Below are 24,549 nucleotides of genomic sequence, written 5' to 3'. Positions count from 1 at the left end.
CAAGTGTTTCCGCAAGGATAAAAGCATAAGGCGAGTGAACAAGAAAAAGGCTGGACTAATGAAAAGTGGCCAAGCAGCGGAAAACCCATCAGTAGCACAGAGAGGCAGGGTGACCTTTAAAGCAGTCAGGCAGCTGTGTCACGCCGTAGATGCCGGAAAAACAAAAGTGAATCACACTCAGTTTTAGCTCGGGTTTGCTCTCACTGATAATCAGAGCTCCATCGAAAGACATGAAGGTTTTCTCATGTAGTGATTTGATGGCTGTGATTTTCCTGTCCTCAACATTATCGGTTAAAAAGAAGAAGTACTACATGAATACTTCTAACATGAGTACACAGCAGACATTCCTACTCATGTAACGGTGTTGCCATATGCTGAATAGGTGGAGAGAGTGAAAGGTTTTTTTGGCCCATTCTCACTGACACACAGCAAACATGTATGAACGTCACACACACACACACATTCAGCAGGGTTCTTGGGGTCCGCCTTGTCAGCCCTCGCTGTTCTCGTGGATGAATCAAGAGAACTCTCTGTCGCTTGAAAAAAAGACTGCGCCTGCAGTGGCTAAAAGTGTGGCATTAATGTGATGTGAAGTGTCCTCTCGTAGCTGTCGCATGCTGTCACCGATTCACGCACCAGAAGAATTGAAGTTTGCGTTTCCTCCGCTGTGGATTTCGGGGTCCATCTATTTATTTTCGTCTCTCCGCCTGGCATTTGTCTCCTGCCCAGCTGCATCAGAAAACCAGTCCATTAATCCTCCCCCATACCTCCCCCTATCCTGGGATGTTTGATTTTATTTTTTCAGCTCTTTGACGTCACTGGGTCTTTGGCCATTCAAAGTGGAAATCCTATTTGCGGGAGCCGGGGGCTACTCCTCAGCTCATACTCCTCCTGACTGTTGTCCTTTTCATTAATTCCTGCCCCTTGTGCTACTTTGCTGCAGCGTTTTTTGTGATGATACAGTCAATTCCCCAGCCCCTGAGGTCACGCTCAAACAGAGACAGATAGCCTGGGGCTGTTTATCAGTTTGAGTCCAATAACTGGTGCCTGGGTTTTTTACATGTTGAACTTTTGACAGTTCTAAATGGCATTAAATGATGATGAGTGTAGAAAATAAATGCTGTGGAGAGGATCGATGCCCTGGAGCAGTGGTGAAGGAATTTCGCATTATTCTATTTCTATCCTGACATTTACCTAGAAACAGAACCAGGCCGTCTCTCCCTCTCAGTTTCAGATTTTTTGTGACATTACTTAATGTACAAGAACAATTATGACATTGAACTTTGTTTGTTTGTTTGGGGGGGTTTTGGTGGGGGGGGACGCATATTATGTTCATCGATAACAGCTATACGCTGTTATGAAAGTTATGATATGGATGGATCGTCAAAGATCAGGACTGTCACACGGGTCGGGCGCTGTCCATTTCCTGTTCAAAACTTTTTTTCCATGAGAACTGCCGTTGGTAAACCACATGGTGGTTGTTGTTGATTAGTCACTGTTTCCATCTTGACCCAGGCATCATTTTCGCTCAGTGAAAGAAATGTTGCGACTCCTGACCCTAAAAGTCAATTAAGTGGATCTGTGCATGAGAGTTGGAAAAAAAATGCATGTTACTGATTATTCAGTCCTAAATGATTACAAAAAAAACCCCAGTGCATTTACATTAGGCACTAATAGAAAACTGGCATCTGATAAACGATTGTATTTGAACCTGGGCTGTTGACGTCCTCCGTCTGAACTGTAATGAAAGTGTCCTTGCTGTGCTGGTGGAGGGAGTAGGAGGAGGAAAGAGGTTAAGCGTGTGGGTGTGTGAGCTCCTGTCGCTTGGATTTCACACTTGAACATTTCTTTGGTTTCATTTATTTTCCTGGCATCGCTTAGTTTTTTTTCCTAAACGTTCGGGATGTGAACATGTAGGAGTGGAGGACTCGTGGAACGGGGCTGTTCTCCTTTCTGCAGCATTCTTCCACTTTCCTGTGGAATGTTGCTGGTTTTTCAGGGATCCTCTTTGTTCTCTCAGCCTCACTATCGCGTGCTGAAGTAGAAATTGGCCTTCTAAGGGAGGTAGGCATAACACCGTAGCTTTTAATCTATCTGAGGTTAAGTGTGTGGGGCTCTGGTGGAGGCGGGTGTTTGAACTGTAAGCCGCCTAAACATTCTCAGTGTTCTTATAAAAAAAAAGTAAGTCACACAACATGTCGTCCTTACACATCAATAGGTTTCTGACTCAATCAGTCAGACTGTCATCATTTCTCAATGCTGTGTTCTTTGACAACCCATGAAGTCGAAATCAAGTGTGAGACATAGCCATCTCGGCAAAATTCTGCTGCACAACAGGCCTCGTTTTAAGTTCTGTTTATCATTATTCGTAATATTAAGGTCCATTTGAAGTAGGACAATAACATGAATGCTCATATGCTCTTTGTGACACCAGAGAGCAGAAATATACACCCCTGCAAGTTTAATTTTCCTACCTAGCCCCATGTGGTTCTGATGATGTAGGGTGACATCACCAAAACTGTCCGATAAAGGAGTTACCTGTCAGTCTGAGCTGAAAAGTACAAATAAAAAAAATATATATGAATGAACCTGGACCAAATGAACCAAACGACAGGTGTGGAAGTAAGAATGCTGTTTGTGTTAAAACTGTGTGTGACATTCTCTCCGCCAAGGGACATTATTCCTCACACACAGCAGGTCGGTGGTGAAACCCTGAAAAAATATTGTTATTATTATAAAAAGAGGATTGCATTTGATAGATATTTAGATCAGATGAATACCGAATGCTCAGCTTGTATTGGTCATTGTGTGCAACACAACCTTGGCCTCTCATTTGATGCAGGAATAAAAGACACTGTAGAGCAGGCTGACTTCTGATTTGAGCATCCTGTAGAAAGACAGCACGACTCTTCGATGGCCAAAAACCTGAGAGGCGACTTCAGATTGGGGAATGTCATAAAAAAAACACTGAGCAGGTGCATTCCCACTGAATCTTATGACCCAAACTTATGTTCAGAATCACATTCCATCATTTTTTCCTGTAACTGAAACAACGTGCTCCTGCCCCCCGCATGTGGCTGGTATTGGTTTTGACAACCAGATTAATGTGAACATATTGCATGTTTAAATGTAGGTGGGGTGGATGGGGAAAGGGAGAACTGGTTGGGCTCCTGGCAGGTCTATTGCTCGAGGCTGAACTCTAACGGTCAGCTCACATGCAGTGCATCTGAAACATCTGCTCTGGCGCACACACACACACGCACGCACGCACGCACGCACGCACGCAGGCACGCACACACACACACATACACACACACACACACACAGTGCTTTTGTCAGTCTCTGGTGAAAATTGGCATCTGTTGAAACTGTGCTCAGCTTAATGAGTGTGAATACAAGCAGCAGTTTCCACCATATGGCTCTATATTGTGTTAGTTGTAATGTCTGTTGTAATATCTTATGTACGGTGTGTGTGTGTGTGTGTGTGTGTGTGTGTGTGTGTTTGTGTTTGTGTTCGTACAGGCAAGGCTCAGTTCATCCACATGGGTGAGGAGGTGGACGGGGTGGATGTGAGGGCAGAGGTGGGCCTGTTGAGTCGTAACATCCTGATCCGAGGCGAGATGGAGCCTGGCTGCTACGGCAACGAGGCCTGCAATTTCTTCGTCTTCGACACTTTCGGTGGACATTTGAAGGTATGCCATTGTCCCAACAGGTGATTCCCTTACGAACCAGTTTCCACCAGGTAGCTGCTGCCTGAAAAAGAGACGTGAGGAGTCACTTGTTTCAGACCCGTCTGCATTTTTTCGTGACAGCTAATGTACTTGGAGCTTGCTGGTTACTGTAGTTCTTTACCTTGGAAAACAGGAGCTGGCAAAACACTTGAACCTCACGGTCCTCTTACGAGACCAAGTCCTTGGTCAAAATAATGCCTGAAAGTTTGAGCAACAGTGCCATGGCATATAAGCAAACTGAAAGCAACAGCTACTCTTATATTGGTCTTTTGCCCTGTCAGTACGTATGCATCAGAGATTTTAGCTAACGCTAGGAATCTATATTGGATGATTCAGCATCTCACAATTTATTTAGTTTTATTTCTCCATTGCCCTGCATTTTAATAGACTGTTATCAATTGCATTGGGGCCATTTCCAGTCTGTTGTTTATTGTCACACCCTGTGTGTTAAAGGAAGGCAATGATGCAGGCTAAATTTTGTTAATGCAGACCTATTCAGCTTGAGGCCTATACATTTTTTTTTATTTGAATAAGCCCTACTTTAGCCTCTCTTAAATATATGGAGATGATAATAAAAATACAATAAAAGACTCTTTAGGGAACTCGAACCCCATCCCTACAACTGTTGATCTATAAATATAGAGACACATCATAAAAATCTGGTTTAATTTTTCTCAGCAAGTTATTATTCAAAGACTTCTGAATGAATGCATTTGCCTTCTACAGTCCAAGTAATATGACTGGCCAACTCCAATTAAAACAAATGATGATTAAAAAAGATAAAGCGAACACCAAACTGTTTGGTGTTATTATTATTATTATTATTATTATTTCGGAGTAGTGATTGTTTGAGTGTTTTTAATTTGTTAGGAGTTGGAATCTCAGGTGTGTACGGAAGAGTATGAAGGCCAGACATAAGGAAAAAAAATGAACGGAAAGATTTTTCAAATTTATTTAACATTTCGAGAATAAAGCCAAAATGTAGAGATTAGAGTCGAAATAGCACTAAACGTCCGCGTTGTGGTACCAGTTCAGCTAGCTGTCCGTCATCCACGTTAATTAACGTTGGCAAAGCTACGCTAGGTTCGGTAACTTCATGGCTCTTGAAATTCATCAACGATGGTTTGCAAGTGAACGTTATCATGTCAAGACACACCTTGACGTTCATGTGCAAACACCAGTTGTCCAGCATCATTTACTCCAGGTTCAGCCTGTCAATAATAATATCGCAACTTTACAACTTGGTTATTAGCTGGCATTAGCTAGCAAACTGGCTAGCAAAACATCAACATCCAGTTGTTTGGTGCTGCTGAAAAGTGCTTCCGGCTCAAATTTTTCGACTTTATTCTCGACATTTCAACTTTATTCTCGAAAGGCTAAATAAATAAATAAAATCTTTCCCCCTCATATATATATATATATATATTTAACTCTTTTCAGAATTGGATAGATAACCCAGTGGAGATCATAGTGAATACATTATTTGTAAAGAATAGCTGGGTTTACAAAGAAATTCAGACAAAGCAACACTAGGGCTCTGTGAGGCTAAAGCCTAATGTTAGCATGTTACTGACATGTTAATGTTGTCACTTATCTTTATAGACATTTTGTTCACATGCATCTCCTCTTACCCTTTTGAGCTACTCTTTCATCCCTGTTATATCTTCAAGAGAACATCCTGGGCTTTCCAGTGATGTCTCTTGTGATAGGCTGGAATGCCGGGAACTTCCTCTTCCTTTTCATCCAAAATGGATAACATAGCAGCTCACACGTTTTGGGAAGGAAGAGGAGATGTAAGTCAAACATTGTTTATCTATTGTTTTTACTATGATAATAATATATGGTCTTGTTTATTTACATGTTAGGAATTAAATATTTACTTCTGAAGGAAGTTAAATTATTTTGGTCTTGAAAAAATTGCCCTTTCACGAATGTCAATTATAGTGGACACCAGGACCATTTAATGTAATTAACGTGCATGTGCCAGAACAGCAGCAGAGGACACTTATCAGATAGTTGAGGGAGATTCAGATTTAGAGAGGTCAAATGATAGGAAGGATGAATATGAGTTTTAACCAGGCATAGAAGAAGAAGATGAAGAAGCAGGAGGCTCAGATGAGCAGACGGGGACGAGCAGAAAAAAACGTTGCCGTTTTTTCAGCCAGGAGTAGCACGTTTTATCAGGTTCAGGATCAGAATAACAAATTCAGTTCCAGAAATTAGCCACTATTGATTTTCATGGTAACAAAATACTAAAAGAAATATTGTTTACAGTAGATACATGTATAATATAGACATATTACTATGTATCAGTGTTAATTATCTGTGATCCTTGAGGTTCAACAAATACAATTTAAGTAAGGTCAACAGTAGACAATATTACCTCTGACTGCATTTAATCCAATCAGATTTCTATGAGCTTTAATTATTCCTGTTTATTAACTATAATTTATCGGAGTTTGGTCATCATAATAGATTCACACTTGCTTCCTGGGCTTCTGACAACCCGTGCTGACTGACAACCCATGCACACTGGACAAACCAAATGTTTTTTCTGCATAACAAAAAATAGAAAATGCTTCCAGGATTATCACTGCTAAAAATTATACATGCAAAGGAAGAAATGAAGAAGAACCAAACCAGATTGGTTTAAATTTGACGAATAACTATCAGTTCTAAACACTCAAAGGCAGGCTCGGATTAACACCCCAGGGTGACTACTCTTGAATTACCCCCCCTCCTCTGACTTTACACATAAAAAAGTGACATTTACTATGACATGAACACCACAGTTTTACAAGAACATAGAGCTAATGTACAGGCTAACCGTATATACTTACGTACATACATACTACAGAAAAAATGTAGGCCTGACCAAAACATGACAAATGCCATACAAGCCCTTACACTAATACTCAATGCAACATGTCATGCACCCAAATATATATATATATACATATATATATATATATACATATTACACCTAAATTGCAAAAAAAATGTAAATATATATATATTTTAGAAAATATGACAAGCAAAATTCTAATAAGGGCCCTTCTACCTGACATTTGAGCCACACAGTTACACCTAACACCCCAGCGCTCCACTACAAAATCATCCTTCCTTTACACCTGTTTGCTCCATCTGTCAGTCTAAGAATGAATGTGTACAGAAACAAACAATATTTACTGATGATCAAGCATCTCCTCTACTGACAAAAATTTAAGCATAGCAACTGTTAATTATAGATAATATGTATTACAAATGTTGTCAGCTCCATCAGGCCCATTCAAACTGGCTCCCCCTGATTTCCTAAAATACATTTTCTTTGGCCCGTATGTCCTGCTCATTAAGACTTTTAATTCAATGTTTGATCATTAGTCAATCTTAATCAACAGCTTTCAATCCTGCATTAGTACATTTATGTGCACCAATGAGGAGTGACATCATCACATCCATACATTGTCTGGACTGTACCTCACTGGTTGCTGGAGGCCTTTCTTAATTTGCGGGGCGACTTTGGTCTCATAATCATTTGGCGCGCCAACCCCATTGGCTGGTGCCCCAGGACATTCGCCCTATTCTATATATGGATAATCCGGGCTTGCTCAAAGGGACTTAAGGGTCCCATCAAACGATATGGACCTATAACTAGCAAATGAAACAGTACAGTTTAGATTTTCCAAGCAGAATGTGTTCTTGGTTGAATATCACACTACAGCCATAATATGTCGATTTTTTCTTATCTTCTAACTTTGAGTGTCTTTTCACACTAAAATGGACCTGTGGTCCTCTACAGAAGACATTCTGTAAAATAAAAAACAAAAAAATAATTTCACAAAGTCTAAATTGTAAGATGTTTTGTTAACCCTAAATAGACAGGAAATCACACACACAAAGAGAAATTGGAAAACACATTCTTCTACATTTGGCAAATCCAGATTTGAAGCACGGATGTTTAAAAGTTGATGATAAGCTTGTCAACGGAGAGGAAAGATGGCGTTGGAGAGAGACACTGAATGACAGGACGGGCTGTGGTTATGTTCCTCGTGTCCGTCTCTCCCCATGGCAAACTATCATATGCCATCATAAGTTTCCATAACAGGCTCATGTCACAGATTTCTCACCCATGGGTGTGTGTGTACAAGCACGCACGAGCAACACCCTCGCAGCGAGGAAGATTTCAGAGAAGCGTGTCAACATGAACACATCACACCCCTCCCACCGGCCTCACCCCTTCACAATTGTGCTATTACTGTTGTACTAAAGTTGGTTCTTTAAGTTGTTTCATCTACAGCATGGGGGGTGATGCATATGCTCAAAGCCTATTTTTTTTGTCTTTCTTTTTTTCAACCCGCCATGACAAGTGTTAGTTGGGTTTTTTTTTTCATGATATGGCGCAATAGTGGCTCCAGTTTGTGGAACAATGCAGCTTTTCATCACTGAGTCACTCTGCGCTCTAATGTCTTTTATTTCCTGATCAATCTCCCTCTGTCTCGTCTGTCTCGGTAACATCCCTTCCTCTCTTCTTTCGCTCGTCCCTCCTCCTTTCACATACTCTATCTTTGATGGTATATCTTACCGTACACTTCCACCTACTCCCCTCGTCATTTCTTCTTCACATCTCTTTTCCTTCCTGTTTCCTTCCTTTCTACATCCTTATATTCATCCTCCCTTCCACCTGATCCCACTCTCCTTCATTCTTTTGTAGTCCATGCATTTCTTCGTCATCTGCCCAACTATTTCTGCCCTCACTTTTTCTCCATTCTAACATTTGGCTGTCATTCTTCACCCTCCGCCTTTCCATCTCACCTCTTGCCCTTGTTCTGTCGCCACCATCCCTCCTTCCACAATAATGTTACGAACAAACACATACAAACACCTACTGTTCCAGTAGTGTGTATATCTTTTCATTCAAAATCCTTGTTTGCTTTCCTTTGCCGCCCCCGGTGATTACAGTGATAGCTGTTATTTGAGTGCAGTAACTGAAATATGTCTGCTGTCATCAGGTGGAGCGGGGCTTCAGGGCAGTTCATATATCTGGGATGGAGCTGCAGCACATGGGCCAGCAGACAATGGGACACTACCCGGTCCATTTCCATATGAATGGAGACGTGGACGAGAGAGGAGGCTACTACCCCCCCACCTACGTCAGAGATCTGTCCATCCACCACTCGTTCTCCCGCTGTGTGACCATCCACGGCTCCAATGGACTACTGGTCAGTCAGCTTTTTATTCTGCTTTTACATGATTATGTTTTTTAACAAACATGATGTAACAAGCAGTTTGACATTTTTGGAGATACAGTTTTAGATTTCCTGCCAAGAGTTTGAGAAGAAGAATGATAACAAGTTGGCTTGGCACAAAATCTGGAAGCAGAGGGAAACAGCTCATTTCTGTCTATAGGCAACAAAGATCAGCTACAGTTCAATGTGAGCAAACATATAAAAATTGAATAGAAAGTCCAGGATCCGACTGGGAACAAAATTTGGGCCTCGGCAGTTTTTGTCTAGACGGGCCTCGTTTTTCACATCATACTTATTCTTTTTATCTAACTCTCTTTGAGAAAGCAAATAAGCACACCTCCCATGTCCAGCTGTGTCTTTAGATATTTATACAATATGTTGCTATTTGATACACCATATTGTAATAGTTTGGTCAGAACTCATTTTCATCTGCCATCCCTTGGCACCCTCACCTAATGACATTAAACAGAATAGGACACAGCATTACTATAAGATATACCATATGGTCATGTAATGGATATAAACTAAATTCCACATTAACACATGAAAGCCGTAAAACAATCCTGTGAATGCATTTTGGCTGATTACAGAGTCAAGTGACCAAGACTTTTTGTCAAACACAATCATTACAAAACAAAAAATGGATACATTTGCCAAAAAAAAAAGAAGCTTCATAACATCGCAGTTTGATTCCATAGAATCTAAAGCCATTAGTGTGCGTGTCGATTCAGCAGGAAGTCAGACAGCGCAGCCGAGTAAGGTCGCTGTTGTTCATACTTGATGGGCTTAAAAACATGTGGAGGCATAACAGGCATTTACAACTAATGTTCTTGTGAACGATCAAGGCGCCATCTAAGAAAGTGGGCTCAAGTTCCCTTCATCCATTCATATTTGAAGTCTGCTTGCACAGACTCCAAGAAGGATGGAAGTCAGAGTCAGTCACATAGCAAGGACTCCGTTTATGTAGCATGGAAGATGCCGCTTAGAAGGAAAGATGTTACACAGTGGTACATTTAACAGAGGGTGGAGAAATCTTAATAGAGCTTCGGAGAGGTGATACTTCCATAGTGATCCCAGTGACATTTTGAACTGCCCACGATCAGTATTATTCAAACTAAATGATGCCGAGTCAGTATTATTCTACCTTACCCCCACAGGTAAAGGATGTGGTGGGCTATGATGCGCTCGGCCACTGTTACTTCACGGAGGATGGTGCGGAGGAGAGGAACACGTTTGACCACTGTCTGGGTCTGATGGTGCGAGCGGGGACCCTGCTGCCTTCAGATAGAGACAGCAAAATGTGTCGCGACATAACTGACGGGGCGTACCCGGGATATGTGGCCAACCCACGGCAGGACTGCAGGTAGGAACCTTTACCTTCGTCAGCCCCTCAGCGGACCGCCCGTGGGTCTGCCAGCTGGAGTTCCGAAAATTTCCAGCTCATGCTGGACTTTGACGACGACGCGAAACCCAATTCCAATTTATCATTTGATGGAACGGTTCAACCATTATACATGTGTCTTGTCTGACGTTTATTCCATGAAGCATTCGAGACTGACCTATAATATATTATACCCCTTATAACTGGTGTATTGCTCTTTTTAAGGATATACATTATATAGAATATACTCAGTACTACAGTGGGAATAAGCAGTGACACAGAACCTGTCCTTCCATCTGTATTTTCATTTATCTATCTATCAGTTTAACATTTCATAAGCAGAACTCGAAACCAACTCAGAATTTCTGTCATTAATCACGTTGATCAGGTAGTGAAGAGGTGCCTTTGGGTTTTTTGGGTGTCACAAATTAAGAAAGAGGTACAGTACCATTCTCCCTGTTTCAAGTCATTATACCGTGAAATAACATAATGCTTTAATCTGAAGTGTCAACGCCCAAAATATCTTTACCATCTGCCACAACACGTATGTATTATTACATATTTCCTTTATCCTAAACTGTGAGATACCAATCTGCAACAAGACATGTCAGTTCTGTTTCCATCAGAGCGACTAACAAGAAGAGCAAACGCAGAGACGATGAAACAAACAAATGATTTGTAATAAGGGGCTACTTGCACATCCATTTCCCGGGTGCTACTTAGTACTGCCCAAGTGTTTCTGGTCCGGTTAAACAGTGGTGCTGTTTCGTTAGCTGATCGGTAACACGTATATGACGTATATGTTCACCAGCCGTCGTCGGTAGTAGTGAGTAAACACAGTAACGGAAAACAGACCGGAAAACAGACGAGCAGCATTATTTTGAAACGGAAGTACGTCACGGAGCCTAGCGCATGTAGTCCATTATAAGAGTCGGGATGTTGTTGGACAAAAGAAAGTCACACTGTGAAAGGGCAGAGGTCGAAAACAAATTGGCAACAGCGAGTGATCATGAGGTAAAGCACTCCCTCCATCCCTCTTCTTTATTCGCCAGGCACAAACATACACACATTCGCATACACACAATTTTGTTGAGCACTTTTGTCACAGTACCCCTGTGTTTGTGAAATGTATGATTATGTGAGTATTGAAGCACCTGCTATTACTTCCCATCAATTTTCAATTATCCATTATTTCAAGTATCCAACATTTTAAAGGTCAGCAAACCGTCTGCTGCACAACTTGTGATCGCAAATATCAACAAAATTACAAACAAAATAAATTATAAAACTTTATTTATTTCTGAAGTCTTTGTAAACTAAAAAGTGCAAATATGAATGTAAACATCTGGCAAATTTGCAAAAGTACTACAACAAATGTTAATATCCTTAATAGAATAAATAGGACATTTTATCTTTTCACAATTATGTTTTCTGCTAAATGGCTATTACAGTTTATTTTTATATAAACAGGATTTCTAGGGTACATTGTTGGGTCTTGTCTTATTTTTTTTTCTTAGAACCTTCAGATCTTGGCTCATAATAATCCGATTCATACCATTGTCAGAGTCAAAAGTAATTCCTTCTGTCCATCCATGGTTCCAAACAGGAACTGAAATTAAAAAGTGATTGTTTTTTAGGGTGATTTAGCAGAACATTGGTTGTCTCCAGGAACCATCACCTTACCGTGGTGGAGGGGTTCGTGTGTCCCTTATACTCACGAACCCCGGCAGAGCTTTTTTGGCATTCCTGTGGAGATTGGGGGCATTGAACCCGAGTGGGAAATGTTCAAAGCTTCCATTGCTGAAGCTGCGGCAGTGAGCTGCGGTCTCAAGGTCTTAGGTGCCTCAAGGGCCGGTAACCCTCGAACACCGTGGTGGACACCGGTGGTCAGGGAAGCTGTCCGACTGAAGAAGGGTTCCTTTAGGGATATGTTATCCCAGAGGCCTCCGGAAGCGGTTGCAATGTACCGAAGGGCTGCAGCCTCTGCCGTGTCAGAGGCAAAACAGCGCATGTGGGAGAAGTTCGGAGAAGTCATGGAGAAGGACTTTAGGTCGGCACCAAGATCCTTCTGGAAAACCATTCGACATCTCAGTAGGGGGACCTATGGTCATGAAGGATGGGTCGTGACCGAAAAAACGAGATCGCGGGTACAAGCGGCCGAAATGGGTTTCCTTAGAAAGGTGGCTGGTGTCTCCCTTAGAGATAGGGTGACAAGCTCAGTCATCCGTGAGGAACTCGGAGTAGAGCCGCTGCTCCTTTGTGTAGAAGCCAGTTGAGGTGGTTCGGGCATCTGGTAAGGATGCCCCTGCAGGCATGTCCAGCTGGGAAGAGACCTCGGGGTAGACCCAGGACTAGGTGGAGAGATTATATCTCCACACTGGCCAGGGAATGCCTCGGGATCCCCCAGTCAGAGCTTGTTAATGTGGCCCGGGAAATGGAAGTTTGGGGCCCCCTACTGAAGCCGCTGCCCCCGCGACCCCACCCCGGATAAGCGGTTGAAGATGAGATGAGATGAGATAGTTGTGCGGTGCCGGATGAAGTGAAGCTTAAACTTTGAAAATCTTGACTGACTTGAAGTGAACTTATTTGTCATGAGCACTTCAAACCAACTTTATTTCCTCAGAGGCTCGAACCATATAAACAACCTCCAGTGTTTGAAGATGATGTAATAATGAACTCTAATTCAATTAAAATTCAATTCAATTCAAAAAACTTTATTGTCTTATCGCATAGTGACAGAAAATTGCCTTCAGTTTGTTGCTCAAACAACATAAAAGGACATAAGACACATAAAATCACACAAACAGTTCAATAAAACAGTAAAAGAGCATGTGTGCAAAGCAGAGCTGCATTAAAAGTACTGTCTATTTGGTCTTGTTTAAAGTGCATATTGCAGTGGGAATGAAAGAGTTTTTTTAGTAGGTTGTCTTTTTAGCCAAAGGTGCTCTGAAGCCTGAAGGAAGTAAATGAAACGAGTGATGAAGGGGAGGTGAGGAGTCCATCGTGATGCAAACAGTTTTCCTTTCGACTGCACGACTGTAAAGTTCTGAGGGTTGTGTCTGAGTGGTGCCAGTGATTTTAGCTGCTTGGTCTATGATTCTGTAAATAAATGAATCAATACATTTCTCTTGTCACTGGCAGTCCGACTGCCAATCCAACAGTTGTAGCTCTTGCTTCGAAACCAACAGATCCGGTCTGAGAATATGAGAAGACGGGCCTATTTTTCATTTCAGTTTTCTTGTTATTTCATCTTTTGTTATTCAAAAAAGAAAATGAAAATAGAACCATTTTTAAAATGTTTTGCTCATCCCTTTTTGACCACAAAAAACAAAAATGGCTTGTTTTTTAATTTAAATTTTTGTATTATAAAGTGGAAATCAAATAACCACTCGTTTTTAGTTTTTTTAATACCCCTTTCTGAAAAGAAAATCCAATGACCAAAAGATACACAGACCTCAAAATTTCACTCATCCCCATTTGACCATGAAAAAGAAAAACGGCTTGTTTTTCAATTTCTAATTTTCAATTTAGTGTTTTAAAATGAAAATCAGATAACTATTCATTTTTTTTAAATACCCATTTCTGAAAAAAAAATCCAATGACCAAATACACAGAAAAAGAACATCTCCAAGTCAGTGAGCTCAAAACACCCCCTCAGTGTTACCACAGGATCATTATTCCACACCTGAACAGTTTTTGATTGAATATGATGTATTTTTCAAATTTTTTTTGGAGCAGCGTGGTGACATTGTTGGATGACAGGCTGATCAGCTGCTCTGGCGACAGCCTTGTTGTAGCTGTCAGCAAAGCGTTCAGCTGCCATTGCATTGTCAGGGCCAGGGACATCACAGTCAACTGTGTGAACCCGCGAGATAGATAATGAGGACGGAACTCACGAATGATATAGTTCGTTGCCCGTCCGTCATTCACGGCCATGCACAGCCCCCTGCCCCCAATTGATTTCCTCGTTTTCCTGGTATCCCTGTCAAAGCGTATGAATGTAAATCCAGGGTAAGCTCACTGTAACGTCCTCAGACAGCCACGTTTCGGTGATACAGAACATACTTGTACCACGGAAGTCGGAGTCACATTTAATCAGTGCAGAGAGTTCTTCCATTTCATTCCGCAGTGAGCGAACATTTGACAGAGTCAAAGCCGGTAGTGGGAGCTTACTTCCTCATCTCTGCAGGTCTGCTTCTTATTCCCCCTCTCGATCCCCTTTTCCTCCGAAATACGTTTCCCTAACAGACGCTCGGGGATTAGATCCAGGAGTGGTGATGCTGGTATTTTCCAGGAAGTGTGTCGTAGCTCCAAAAAGTCAAATTGAATAGGCTATTTCCATTAAGCCCTGGAAAATTTATCTTTTTGCGCATCACATTTTTACACACATTTATACTCAGTTTAGAATAGCATATATTTGAATCAGTTTTTTTTATATGCTTTCGCGAGCACTTTATACAGACAACAGTTAATTGTAGCACTGTAGAAAACCGTTTAATACAGAGAATACAGTTACCGTGTCTGACTTCATCATCTTCTTAGTTCTTAGCTCTGCGTTTGACATCAGACTGGAACACAGGGTTTGTACACTGCCCTTGTCAGCCTGGGAAGAGACTTATAGTGTGTGTGTCTGTGTGTGTGTGTGTGTTTTGACTTGTCATGCATGACTTTACTTTTGCCTGGTGTTTGACTTAAAATCCATCATTGCCACCTCATGAGATAAATCCGACAGATCATAACTCATCTCCTCTCAGGGTTGATGTAGTTATTATATGAGATTTAAATTTAGGGGAGGATAAGCCTGTGCTATGTGGTGGTATGAATAATTTTTGTCTACCCTGGACGACTGCAGCAATATAAGATCTAGGTCTGAACCCCCCAGTTCATCCAGCCCCCGTTTCACATCTGTAAGTATGTAGGTACCCTCTAATCCATTTGTTGATTAAAGTTTACTTAGCTCAGCTCTCTAATCCATGAATGACAATACAGTTTTGGCGTTTTGTGAGCTTGAGGACATCTCCCTCTATCACAGTGGCTACCTGAAGTTTTATGTGCATGTTAATCAAAGATTGACACCAGCACAATCCCCAACTGGTTAGGTGGGATGTCTATGAGAGTAAGGGTTGAGGAATAGTGTTAGCCATTCTTGACAATAAAGATGATTCCGATCTTCAAATCTTCGGTCAAATTAAAAAATCCAAAATATAGTTTTATTTTAACTATCAACTCCATTTACTCTCAGATTGAAAATTTACAGAACATACAAACTCCGAACTTACCAACGTCCAACTGTGATAAGTCCATTTGTGTTACACATGCTCCAACATGCTTCCACTGCACAGTTAAAACCAAGATATAATACCTCTGTATCTGGTGCAAAGAAGTGAATAAAATTGGGAAGTATGAAGTGAATAAAATTCCAATTCCCGGCTGATGAAGGTGAATTTTGTCGCAAAAAGTTGGAGCAGGATGAAGCAGGATGGATTGCCGACATAGTCTCTGGAGCTATAGTCCTCACACTCATTCGGTTCTGTCGCTCAAGACTTTACAGGTGCATTTTGTAGCCGGAAGTAGCTTCCCTCGTTCCTTTGTGAGGCAATGTCAGTTCTTCTGAAGGTGAATGAGTCTCTGGTTGTGTTAGCAGCTCACAACAATGTGACCTTAACTGCGGTAATCTGTAATCTGTCATGTTGCAACCCCAGGCTAACGACAGAACATAAAAAGTAACTATTACTTCGTCTTACAAGACAGTGAGCTAGGGGCGGCTGTGGCTCAGGAGATTGAGAGGTCATCCATAAACCAGAAGGCCGATGATTCCATTCGTGCTCCCCCTGCTCTGTAGGGCGCAGTATGAAACACATGTAACCTTAGCGGTTATCTCATCGGTTGTGCTTTGAAAGGTCAGGGGCAACCGGGGTCAGTTTAAATAAGTTCAAATAATTTGAACCTCCAGCGCAGCGCCCTTCAGCTGGTGTACGACGCCATGGGTAGCACGTCCGCCTAGTTGGGCGCCACCACTCTCCCCATAGGAAAACAATTGTAGAGCCAGCCCAGGATTGTTTTACTGCTGATCATGTGTGGACGGCTTTACATGGTGGGGCAGTCTCCAGATACCTGCAACCCTCACAGGACAAGTGTGACAAGACACTGGAGTGGAAGGCTGAATAAATACCGATACAGCTAGTAGCCCAACCTTAAACTTTAGACTATGCAACTGTCTGTCTAGAAATATACATTAACACTAGTTATACTTGCTGTAATAATTAGTCCTAGTCATTCTGTCCCTGTGATAACCTATTCCTAATGTGCCTCCAGTGTAAGTGTTGGGAGATAAAATCCACAGTTCTCCTGTCAAAAATGTATTCCAAAGTTTATCTGAAGTAACCCTGAGGTCTTAGCTCTGTGTTAATGGATGCCTGTTCATGTACATCCCGTCACTGATGTGTTCAGTGCACTTATGCAGTGAATTTTAGGGTCTGTAGTTAGTTACCTGTTGACATTGTAATGTAGATAGAGTTGACTGTCATCTGCATAATTATGGTAAGAGATGTTATATTTCCTAAGCCGAGTAAGAGGGTGGCGTGTAGAATAGAAGAGCCCCGAGAATGGAACCTTGAGGAACTCCTGGTTTTTTTTGTTTGTAAAAAAAAGCTGTGTTGCACCAAGAAACAGGAGGAAAAAAGGTAGTTATTTATTACTGATGCATCCGTACTAGCTTTTAAAAGAGGATTATTAATAACAGTTGTCGGGTCTCTCAATAGGAATTATTGACTGTCTGAACTACGTCTTATGCTATGCAGTTAAATCATCTTTAATGAAGGTGGAGGAGCAGACAACATAAACATTCTGCCCATGATGGAGTAACAGATTGTTTGTCTTATCTTTGAATTATATCTTTAAATAAATATGAATTCATTGTATGACTTGGTCAATTAATGTGGTCCATGCATTAATATTCTTATTGATAAATGCCTCCCATCTTAGTTCGCAGTTTAAAGATGCAGAGCTGGTGTGTGTGCAAAAGCCCTGGATTAATTACATTCAGGTATTTTAGCTGCTGTAGCTTTCTGTTCACCTCTGTTTTGAATCTGCTGGTATCAGCGGTGATGGTCATTTTAAAGAAAAAACACAATAATGATCCAAAAGGGCAGCATCAGTCACCACTTCCTCAGAAATGTGTAGACCTTTGGAAATAATTAGGTCTAAAATATGTCCCCTTGTTATGTGTTGCGCATGTCACATGCTCGGAAAATCCAACGGTTTCTAGGATGTACCAAAGTTATTTAGCACTGCCGCCTTTAAAGCATTTAAAATCAATACACAGCAGTTTTTTGCCATCAGAAAATTGTTCCATTTGAGTGGCCTGTGGATGGTTGCTAATATTACTCGGCAGCAGGATCTCAAACTGAGACGAGAGAGCCACACTTGATATATGACCACTGTTTTGCAGTGCATTATGAAGTAAAACTCCTCCTCATTTCCTCAGTTGTCTAGCTTCACTGACAAGGATGTCAGTTTGAAGAACCTGATGCAGTAAAGTCTACAAGCACTATTGTTTCTATTGAATCAACAAAATCCTGAATTAATATGGACTTGCCAACCGGAGACCTGATATGTAATGAAGCAAAGTGTACTAAAGGCATTTGCAGATTTAGGAGAGTAAGGGTTGAGGAATGGTGTTTGCCACTATTCAATGCATTTCATGTGCCTGAATCTTGACGTCGGTTCCGGACCAGCAGCGTGGGAAGCAGCGAACAGAGTTTCAATAAGTTTTCCCTCCTCTCGTTTTCCAAGCTCTGTGATTTTGTAGCTGAGCTTGGCACAGCTGCTGCATTCAGCTGCAGCGAGAAGGGAGGGGAGGCATCTTTTTCCCATGTCTGTGGCACGGCTCTGAGACTTTCCTGTGACACAACGGTAAAACTTTTCCACTCTGCTATTCGACTACATATGTTTTCACCAGTGTCGGTGAAACTGGTAATAGCTCTCTTTGGAAGAGGAGTTTTTAGGAAATTAGGAAATTCAAGAAGCGTGCACACAAAATACAACAGCAGAGAGCTGAGGGGGAATAAAAATGTCTGTTGCAAGGTCACTCTCATTATATTGCCACACTGAGCCAGTCAGGAAGATTTGAAAGGTCACAGCGAGGTTGAAGAGGATGAATGAGGAAGAATACATCATAGATGAAGGAGATACCCCAGTAGTCTTAGCATCAGATGAGAGAGAGACCAATGTGCAGCCCACAGTCTCTACACTTTACACAATACATTCAACTCCATAATCTGCATCCAATGTTATAAAATGTGGTCTGTTAAATTCCGTTGTCCAATCTAAATGATAAGTATGGGCACTACGAATTTGAAAAATATGCTTGCTTTATGCTGCAGTGCCTTGTCTCCAATATGTGTATACACAGTGGCACACACACACACACACACACTTTTGAGTCGATAGCCTGTTCCCCTCCTGCAAATTATATTTAAAGCATAAAGATGCAGCTCAGCATATATAGCAGTTTAATCCAGGTCACGTGCCTTATTTTATCTCACCTAACTGCCTGTGCCTTCGGGTGCAGAGCATAAAGACCAAGGCTAGGGGTGCATAATGGCTGCGGCTCTCCCTGATATGGAGTCATCCACCTGCTCTCCAGCATGAGGGTAGTGGAAGGATTCACTTTTTTCTATAACCTCAGCTTCTCTCTGCTCCTTTCCTTGAATTTTTTTGCTGCTTTCCTCTCCTCGCTCGTCTCCTAATCTATCCACTCATAGCAGCCCGGTAACACACAATGCACTGTACCTCTAATGAGGCTTTTTGTCCAATTTGTCTGGATCATTGTATTCTGTAATGGTTTCCAAATCCCCGTGTATTTGTTATTGTCATTCAAAAAAAATCCCATTTAATCAAAGTTGATTGCACGAACAACGTTCCCCATTGTAAGATTCATGATGATTAATTTCCAGTCAGTTTTCCACGCTCCCTTGTGCCTCCCTCGGTCTCTTCTCCCAACATTGTTGAGCTGTTTGGGGTGTGTGTGTGTGTGTGTGTGTGTGTGTTGACGTTAAATGTTCTGATAAGAACAATACATTTTAGTCAGAGACATGTGGGCTGCATGAGGAGGATGAGAGCTGTCATTTAAAGCCAGCCAGATGAATGTGCTGGGCCTTAATGTTTTTAAATTTAAAGTGTGTGCGTGTATGTGTTTGTCCTTGAGCACGCATTCGCGCATTACGCTTCCAAGCCACCTCCGTCAGAGGAAGCAGCAAGATATGGCGGATGGTTTTGTTTTTACCGCAGTCATGCCCTGAAGAACACAAAACACACTTTCACACAAAAATGTATATTCAGAAGATGTACACCAACCTACCTGATTAAACAAAGAGCAAAACTTGGTTTTTTAATCAAAGATTTTCATTCCCTTAAATTAATTCTGGCCCCACACTAGAGGACAATTGACCAGATCGTAGGGTCCTATTCATCCCTCCTGACAATCACAGAGGAAATCTCGATTCAAGCCCGGTCTGAACACATCTACCCCAATGATCCTGTGGTACGAGGGTTTTACAAAGTATAATCTCAATGTTACAGACAGGATGGATAAATAGCACGTTTGATATTATATATATCTTTGTATTAGGCGAACAGCAAAGTAATATACCCTGGCTTTGCAAATGGCTCAGAAACCTCTCTCATCTTATTTTCGTGAGTTTCCAAGGGACTTAATCAGTGCTTGCAGACCAAAATAAAAAATAAAAAATTTTTTCGGGCAGGTAGATCACAAACAAAGTCAATGCAAAGACGCAACCAGATGCAAATCTCGAATCACTGGCGCGAATAGTGCAATATGCGAATCAGGCAAAATTAGCAGGGCGACCGTCGCTCAAGTTGAAATATTTGAACTCGGGCGACATATTCGCGACGTGATAGCCAATGAGCATTGAGATCCTCCCTCCGTCACCTGTCCTCAGACGTCCTGTCATTGTATCATGAATGGAGGATCACTACTGTCGCTGGGTGAGAGCAGAACGACCGGGTTGTTATTTTCAGCAACGCTAAAATGCTCAACGCGTCCGATGTGAATGGACCATTAGCCATGATGACGCCCACTTCTCAGCCATGACTTCCAAACAGCACATACAGGGCAACCAACTTACAACCACAGTTCCAGTAGCCTCAACGTTTGTTTTGGTCTGACGGGACATTTGACCATGTGAGATACCTCAAATTGTCAAACCTATCCTCTAGTAAAAAAATCGTGTGTTGCCCTGCATCTCGACTGATTTGTCCGGTGTGTTCTCTTTTACATAAAAATAAGGAAAATCTGTTATTTCTGTGGTCCCAATTTGTTAAAGAGATCAAACATTCTCTAGTGTGCACCAAGCCTAGATGATGGTAGATTCATCAAACCAACATGTATCTGGTTTCTGTCCTCCACTGCTGTTTCTCATTTTCATTAGTGAAGTCGATCCAGGCAAAATGCTCTGCTATCTAACGATTCTTTGAAATATAATTTTGTCAGAGCATTCCGCAGCCACCCCCCTCTGTAGAATCCTCCGGTGTATCATGGACCGGCTCCCAGCCTGAAATTTTAGGATGTTGATAATATTTCCCCCTCTGTCAAAATAAGAGGACACTCTACATAAATCAGCCATGTTACTAGACAGAGCATTGGTACGGGACAGTTCTACGAAACCCCAGATTATTACCACATTCTTGAGCAATGTCGGTCTGTTGGTCCAGACTAAAATATCAACAGTCAACAGATGGATTTGATAACTATAAAGGGTTGGAATTAACATCTTGAAGAAATCGCATTATTTCTTCTGCCATTAAACTATGCTGGGTTTATATAAGGAAAATGGCCATGATATTCTGGAACATAAGTGCCCCGAGCAGTTAACCTACCCTGAGCATTTGGGAGGCGGACCATGCAACATGCACTAATTCCTGGTATCAAGTTTGCCGTGATTCACATCCGTCTTCTGCACCTCGCCTGCCACCGGCCACAGGGTTTGTCGTACTCTAATGTTCATTGTTAAATTTACATTTAAAAAGGTTAGGTTAAAATTATTTTCTCTCTCCGGTGTGAACTGCAACAATTATAGGGTTTAGATTGGGGCTAGTGGTTTAAAGGAATCAGTGCACTTCATTGATCAGTTCACCTTCACATTTCCACAAGACGGTGAACTTACAGCAACGGCAACAGCATTGGAAAGGGTTTAGTCGAGAAGCAGAGGGAAACAAAGACCCAGAGGAGAGCAGAAAGCAGTAAAGAGGGGGGGAAGTGGAGAGAGGGGAGGTTTAAGTGTAGTTCTGCCATGTGCTAAGCTGCTGTGGAGCTAAACCTCATAGCTGCCATTTCTATTCATACTCATATTCACATGCATTACCTTAAGCTGCTTTTTCCTCAAATACTTGGAACGGCTAATTATTTCGTCATTATGCCTCATGCATGTGTGAAAGGTGTTTTCTGGGTTGCAAAAAGAAACCCAGATGTATTTTGCACATTTATGATGTACATAAATCCATGGGTGTGTGTGTATGTGTGTGGGTGTGTGTGTCTGTGTGTGGTGCAGATGTCTGTGATGTAAAAGAAAAGTTCAGACAGTACACGTTAGTCAAAAAATGACGACAATAACTGACACACTTTGATACATTACATTACATTACATTCATTTAGCAGACTGCTTTTGTCCAAAGCGTCTGCAATAAGGGCTTTCAAACGTGAAGATTTTACCCAAAGTGCAAGAATCCATAATCTAGAAATGATATAAGGGAGATGATACAACAGTGTCCACTCAGTGTTTCTGCTCTGTACACACATCCAGGCCTGGCTCCTCTCTGACAGTCCGCAGTCACAGTATTGTGCAATGTGAGTCTGCTGAGTCTATAGCACACAGACACGTGTGCTATAACTGATCACTGTCATGTTAAAGTGTCGTGGTGGGAATGTCTCGAGCGAGGCCTTTTTCACACGGATTGCGCAAGGGTGAGAGAGATAAAGCTTTACCCTTCCTACCAAGCAACTAACAAGGTTACAATGTCAAAATGTAAATCCCAATATTAGACAAAACATTGGATCAATTATTATTGTGGTGCCCTTCAACTTGGCACAGTAAAGCCGTCTTTAACCTCATCATTACCACTCTCTTGATGGAAAATGAATTAGCTGACGAAATGTACTTTTCCTGCCCTCGTGCCGATTCCATGTTACAGAGCCTGCGATAACAGCAGTCACTATGCGAAGGCTTCCTCTTGTGCGATTCTGTTGTGCCTGGGAGCCGAGCAGCGTTTTGGAATGATTTCAGCTCGTGTGACCTTTACTCTGTCACAGGAGCCTGGGTTGAACCTTGACTGAGGCTGACTGACACCAGGAGCATATATTCTTGTTAAGGCTGTGGAACTGAGAAGAGGTTTTTAACAGTGGTCAAGATGATGGCTGTTGTAGAGGGTTGAAAACCCACTTTTTTTGCAAATGAGTTGCAATTATATTGTTTTCACAGTGGTTTAACTTGGATAACATTTGGTTTTTCGATCTGCTAGGAATTAGTTTTTTTGCCTCTGTGCCAATAAGTTGCACCACTGAAAATGTTGTTTTTAATCTTGATTTTTAACGATGTTTCTGGGTGCTACGTTGTGGTGTAGCGGTTAGTGCTGTCGCCTCACGGCAAGAAGGTTCTTGGTTTGCATCCCGGTTCAACCCCAACCAGTGTGGAGTTTGAATGTTCTCTCAGTGTCTGCATGGGTTCTCTCCGGGTTCCTCCCACAGTCCAAAGACATGCAGATTGGGGTTAGGTCCATTGGAGACTCTCAATTGACCGAAGGCCTGAATGTAAGAGTGAATGGTTGGCTGTCTCTGTATGTTGGGTATGCGTATGTTCTGGTGACCTGTCCAGGGTGAACCCCACCTGTCGCCCAATGTCAACTGGCTCGTCTGACTATACAAATTTGTTGTTGTCAATGTGTTTGTGTGTTGATGAGAGAGAGAGAGAGGAGGGGTTGAACGAATCTGTGGGCTTTTTCTTTATGAAATAAGATTGAGCTCATTTGAAGTAAAAGACAAAAAAAAAAATTGAAAATCAATATGTGGTCGTCAGTGTTCACATTGTGGCCACAAATATCTCGGTGCATGTGAAACACAGAGAAGTGTGGAGATACTTGTGGTTCATTATGAAACTGTAAGCGGGTCCGAGGGCGTCGGCCAAGTAGGCGGAGGTCCCTCAAATGTGGCCCCCGGACACATTCACGTTCACACTGCTCCAAGAACGTGACCACATGAATCCCAGACCGTCTCCCAATGAGGGGATCATTGGTCATGATTTCGACGAGTCCTGCACGCTCCTGGGGCGTGTTCACGCCTGCACTTAGAGTCGTCCACTTGTCACTCGAGACATATTGGTGGTCGACCTCTCCTGAACTCTCTTCTGAAAGCACCACGATCATTCCAATATTTTCACACGTAGACAAGGAATTTAAATAATAATAATGATACTGTGATATATTTCAGGAAACAAACATTTGGCTTGGGAGGGAAACTTTATAGGATTTATCATAGTATACACTGTACATCCATACTTTGATGCCACACTCTTTATACTGTGCAGTATAAAAGACATTGCAGCCTCTTGATGTTGCTACTGGGGCTTTACCCCAGATGACAACTGGATATAAATCTCCACTTATAGGAGGAGAGAGAGAGAATGCTATGACAGTAAAGATGAGGACATAATATATTACATTCATCAGTAAAGCCACAAGTATCTGCTACCACATCACTTTCAAATGAAGATGCTGTTCGTGGGTTTTCAAAATGCTTGTATACCTCTCGGAAGTATCGGCAGTGAAACATTGAGAATTCTTTAAGGTACGATTTACCAGGCCTTTTTCAGAACTCTCAACTGAATGTTATGGTCCTCATCAAAAATAATGGAGTTAGGATTGTCACGGTTGTCATTTAGTGTGAGTGACATCATATCACGATGCACTGACTCCATGACAACTGAGCGATGTTGGTGACGGAGACTGCGTTTGAAAGCCCTGGGAAAAGCTGAGCAACGATTTTGTTTTTCTGGAGGCAGAGAAGGAACATGTTGAACTCTCAACCATCTGACATGTAACATTCATCAGCCCGGGGAAAACAACTGCCGAGGTAGCAGACTGCTATACAGCCATGTCCATGCAAGTGGACAAGACATTA

General features: G+C 41.9%; 1 protein-coding gene across 2 annotated transcripts in view; it reads left to right on the top strand.

Annotated features, from left to right (window-relative positions):
* Positions 1-24,549, top strand: part of LOC118302466 (cell migration inducing hyaluronidase 1) — a 155,300-nt gene that overhangs the window by 102,774 nt on the left and 27,977 nt on the right. For both annotated transcript variants that reach the window (XM_035628618.2, XM_035628615.2), the window contains 3 exons: positions 3,523-3,692; positions 8,741-8,950; positions 10,135-10,340. In XM_035628618.2, the coding sequence (XP_035484511.1) occupies positions 3,523-3,692; positions 8,741-8,950; positions 10,135-10,340 (586 nt within the window). The remainder of the gene's footprint in view (positions 1-3,522; positions 3,693-8,740; positions 8,951-10,134; positions 10,341-24,549) is intronic.

The sequence above is a fragment of the Scophthalmus maximus genome, chromosome 4 (genome assembly GCF_022379125.1).
Source record: "Scophthalmus maximus strain ysfricsl-2021 chromosome 4, ASM2237912v1, whole genome shotgun sequence".
Classification (NCBI taxonomy): domain Eukaryota; kingdom Metazoa; phylum Chordata; class Actinopteri; order Pleuronectiformes; family Scophthalmidae; genus Scophthalmus; species Scophthalmus maximus.
The sequence above is the reverse complement of the archived record's forward strand: the minus strand, read 5'-3'. Positions and strand labels throughout refer to the sequence as shown.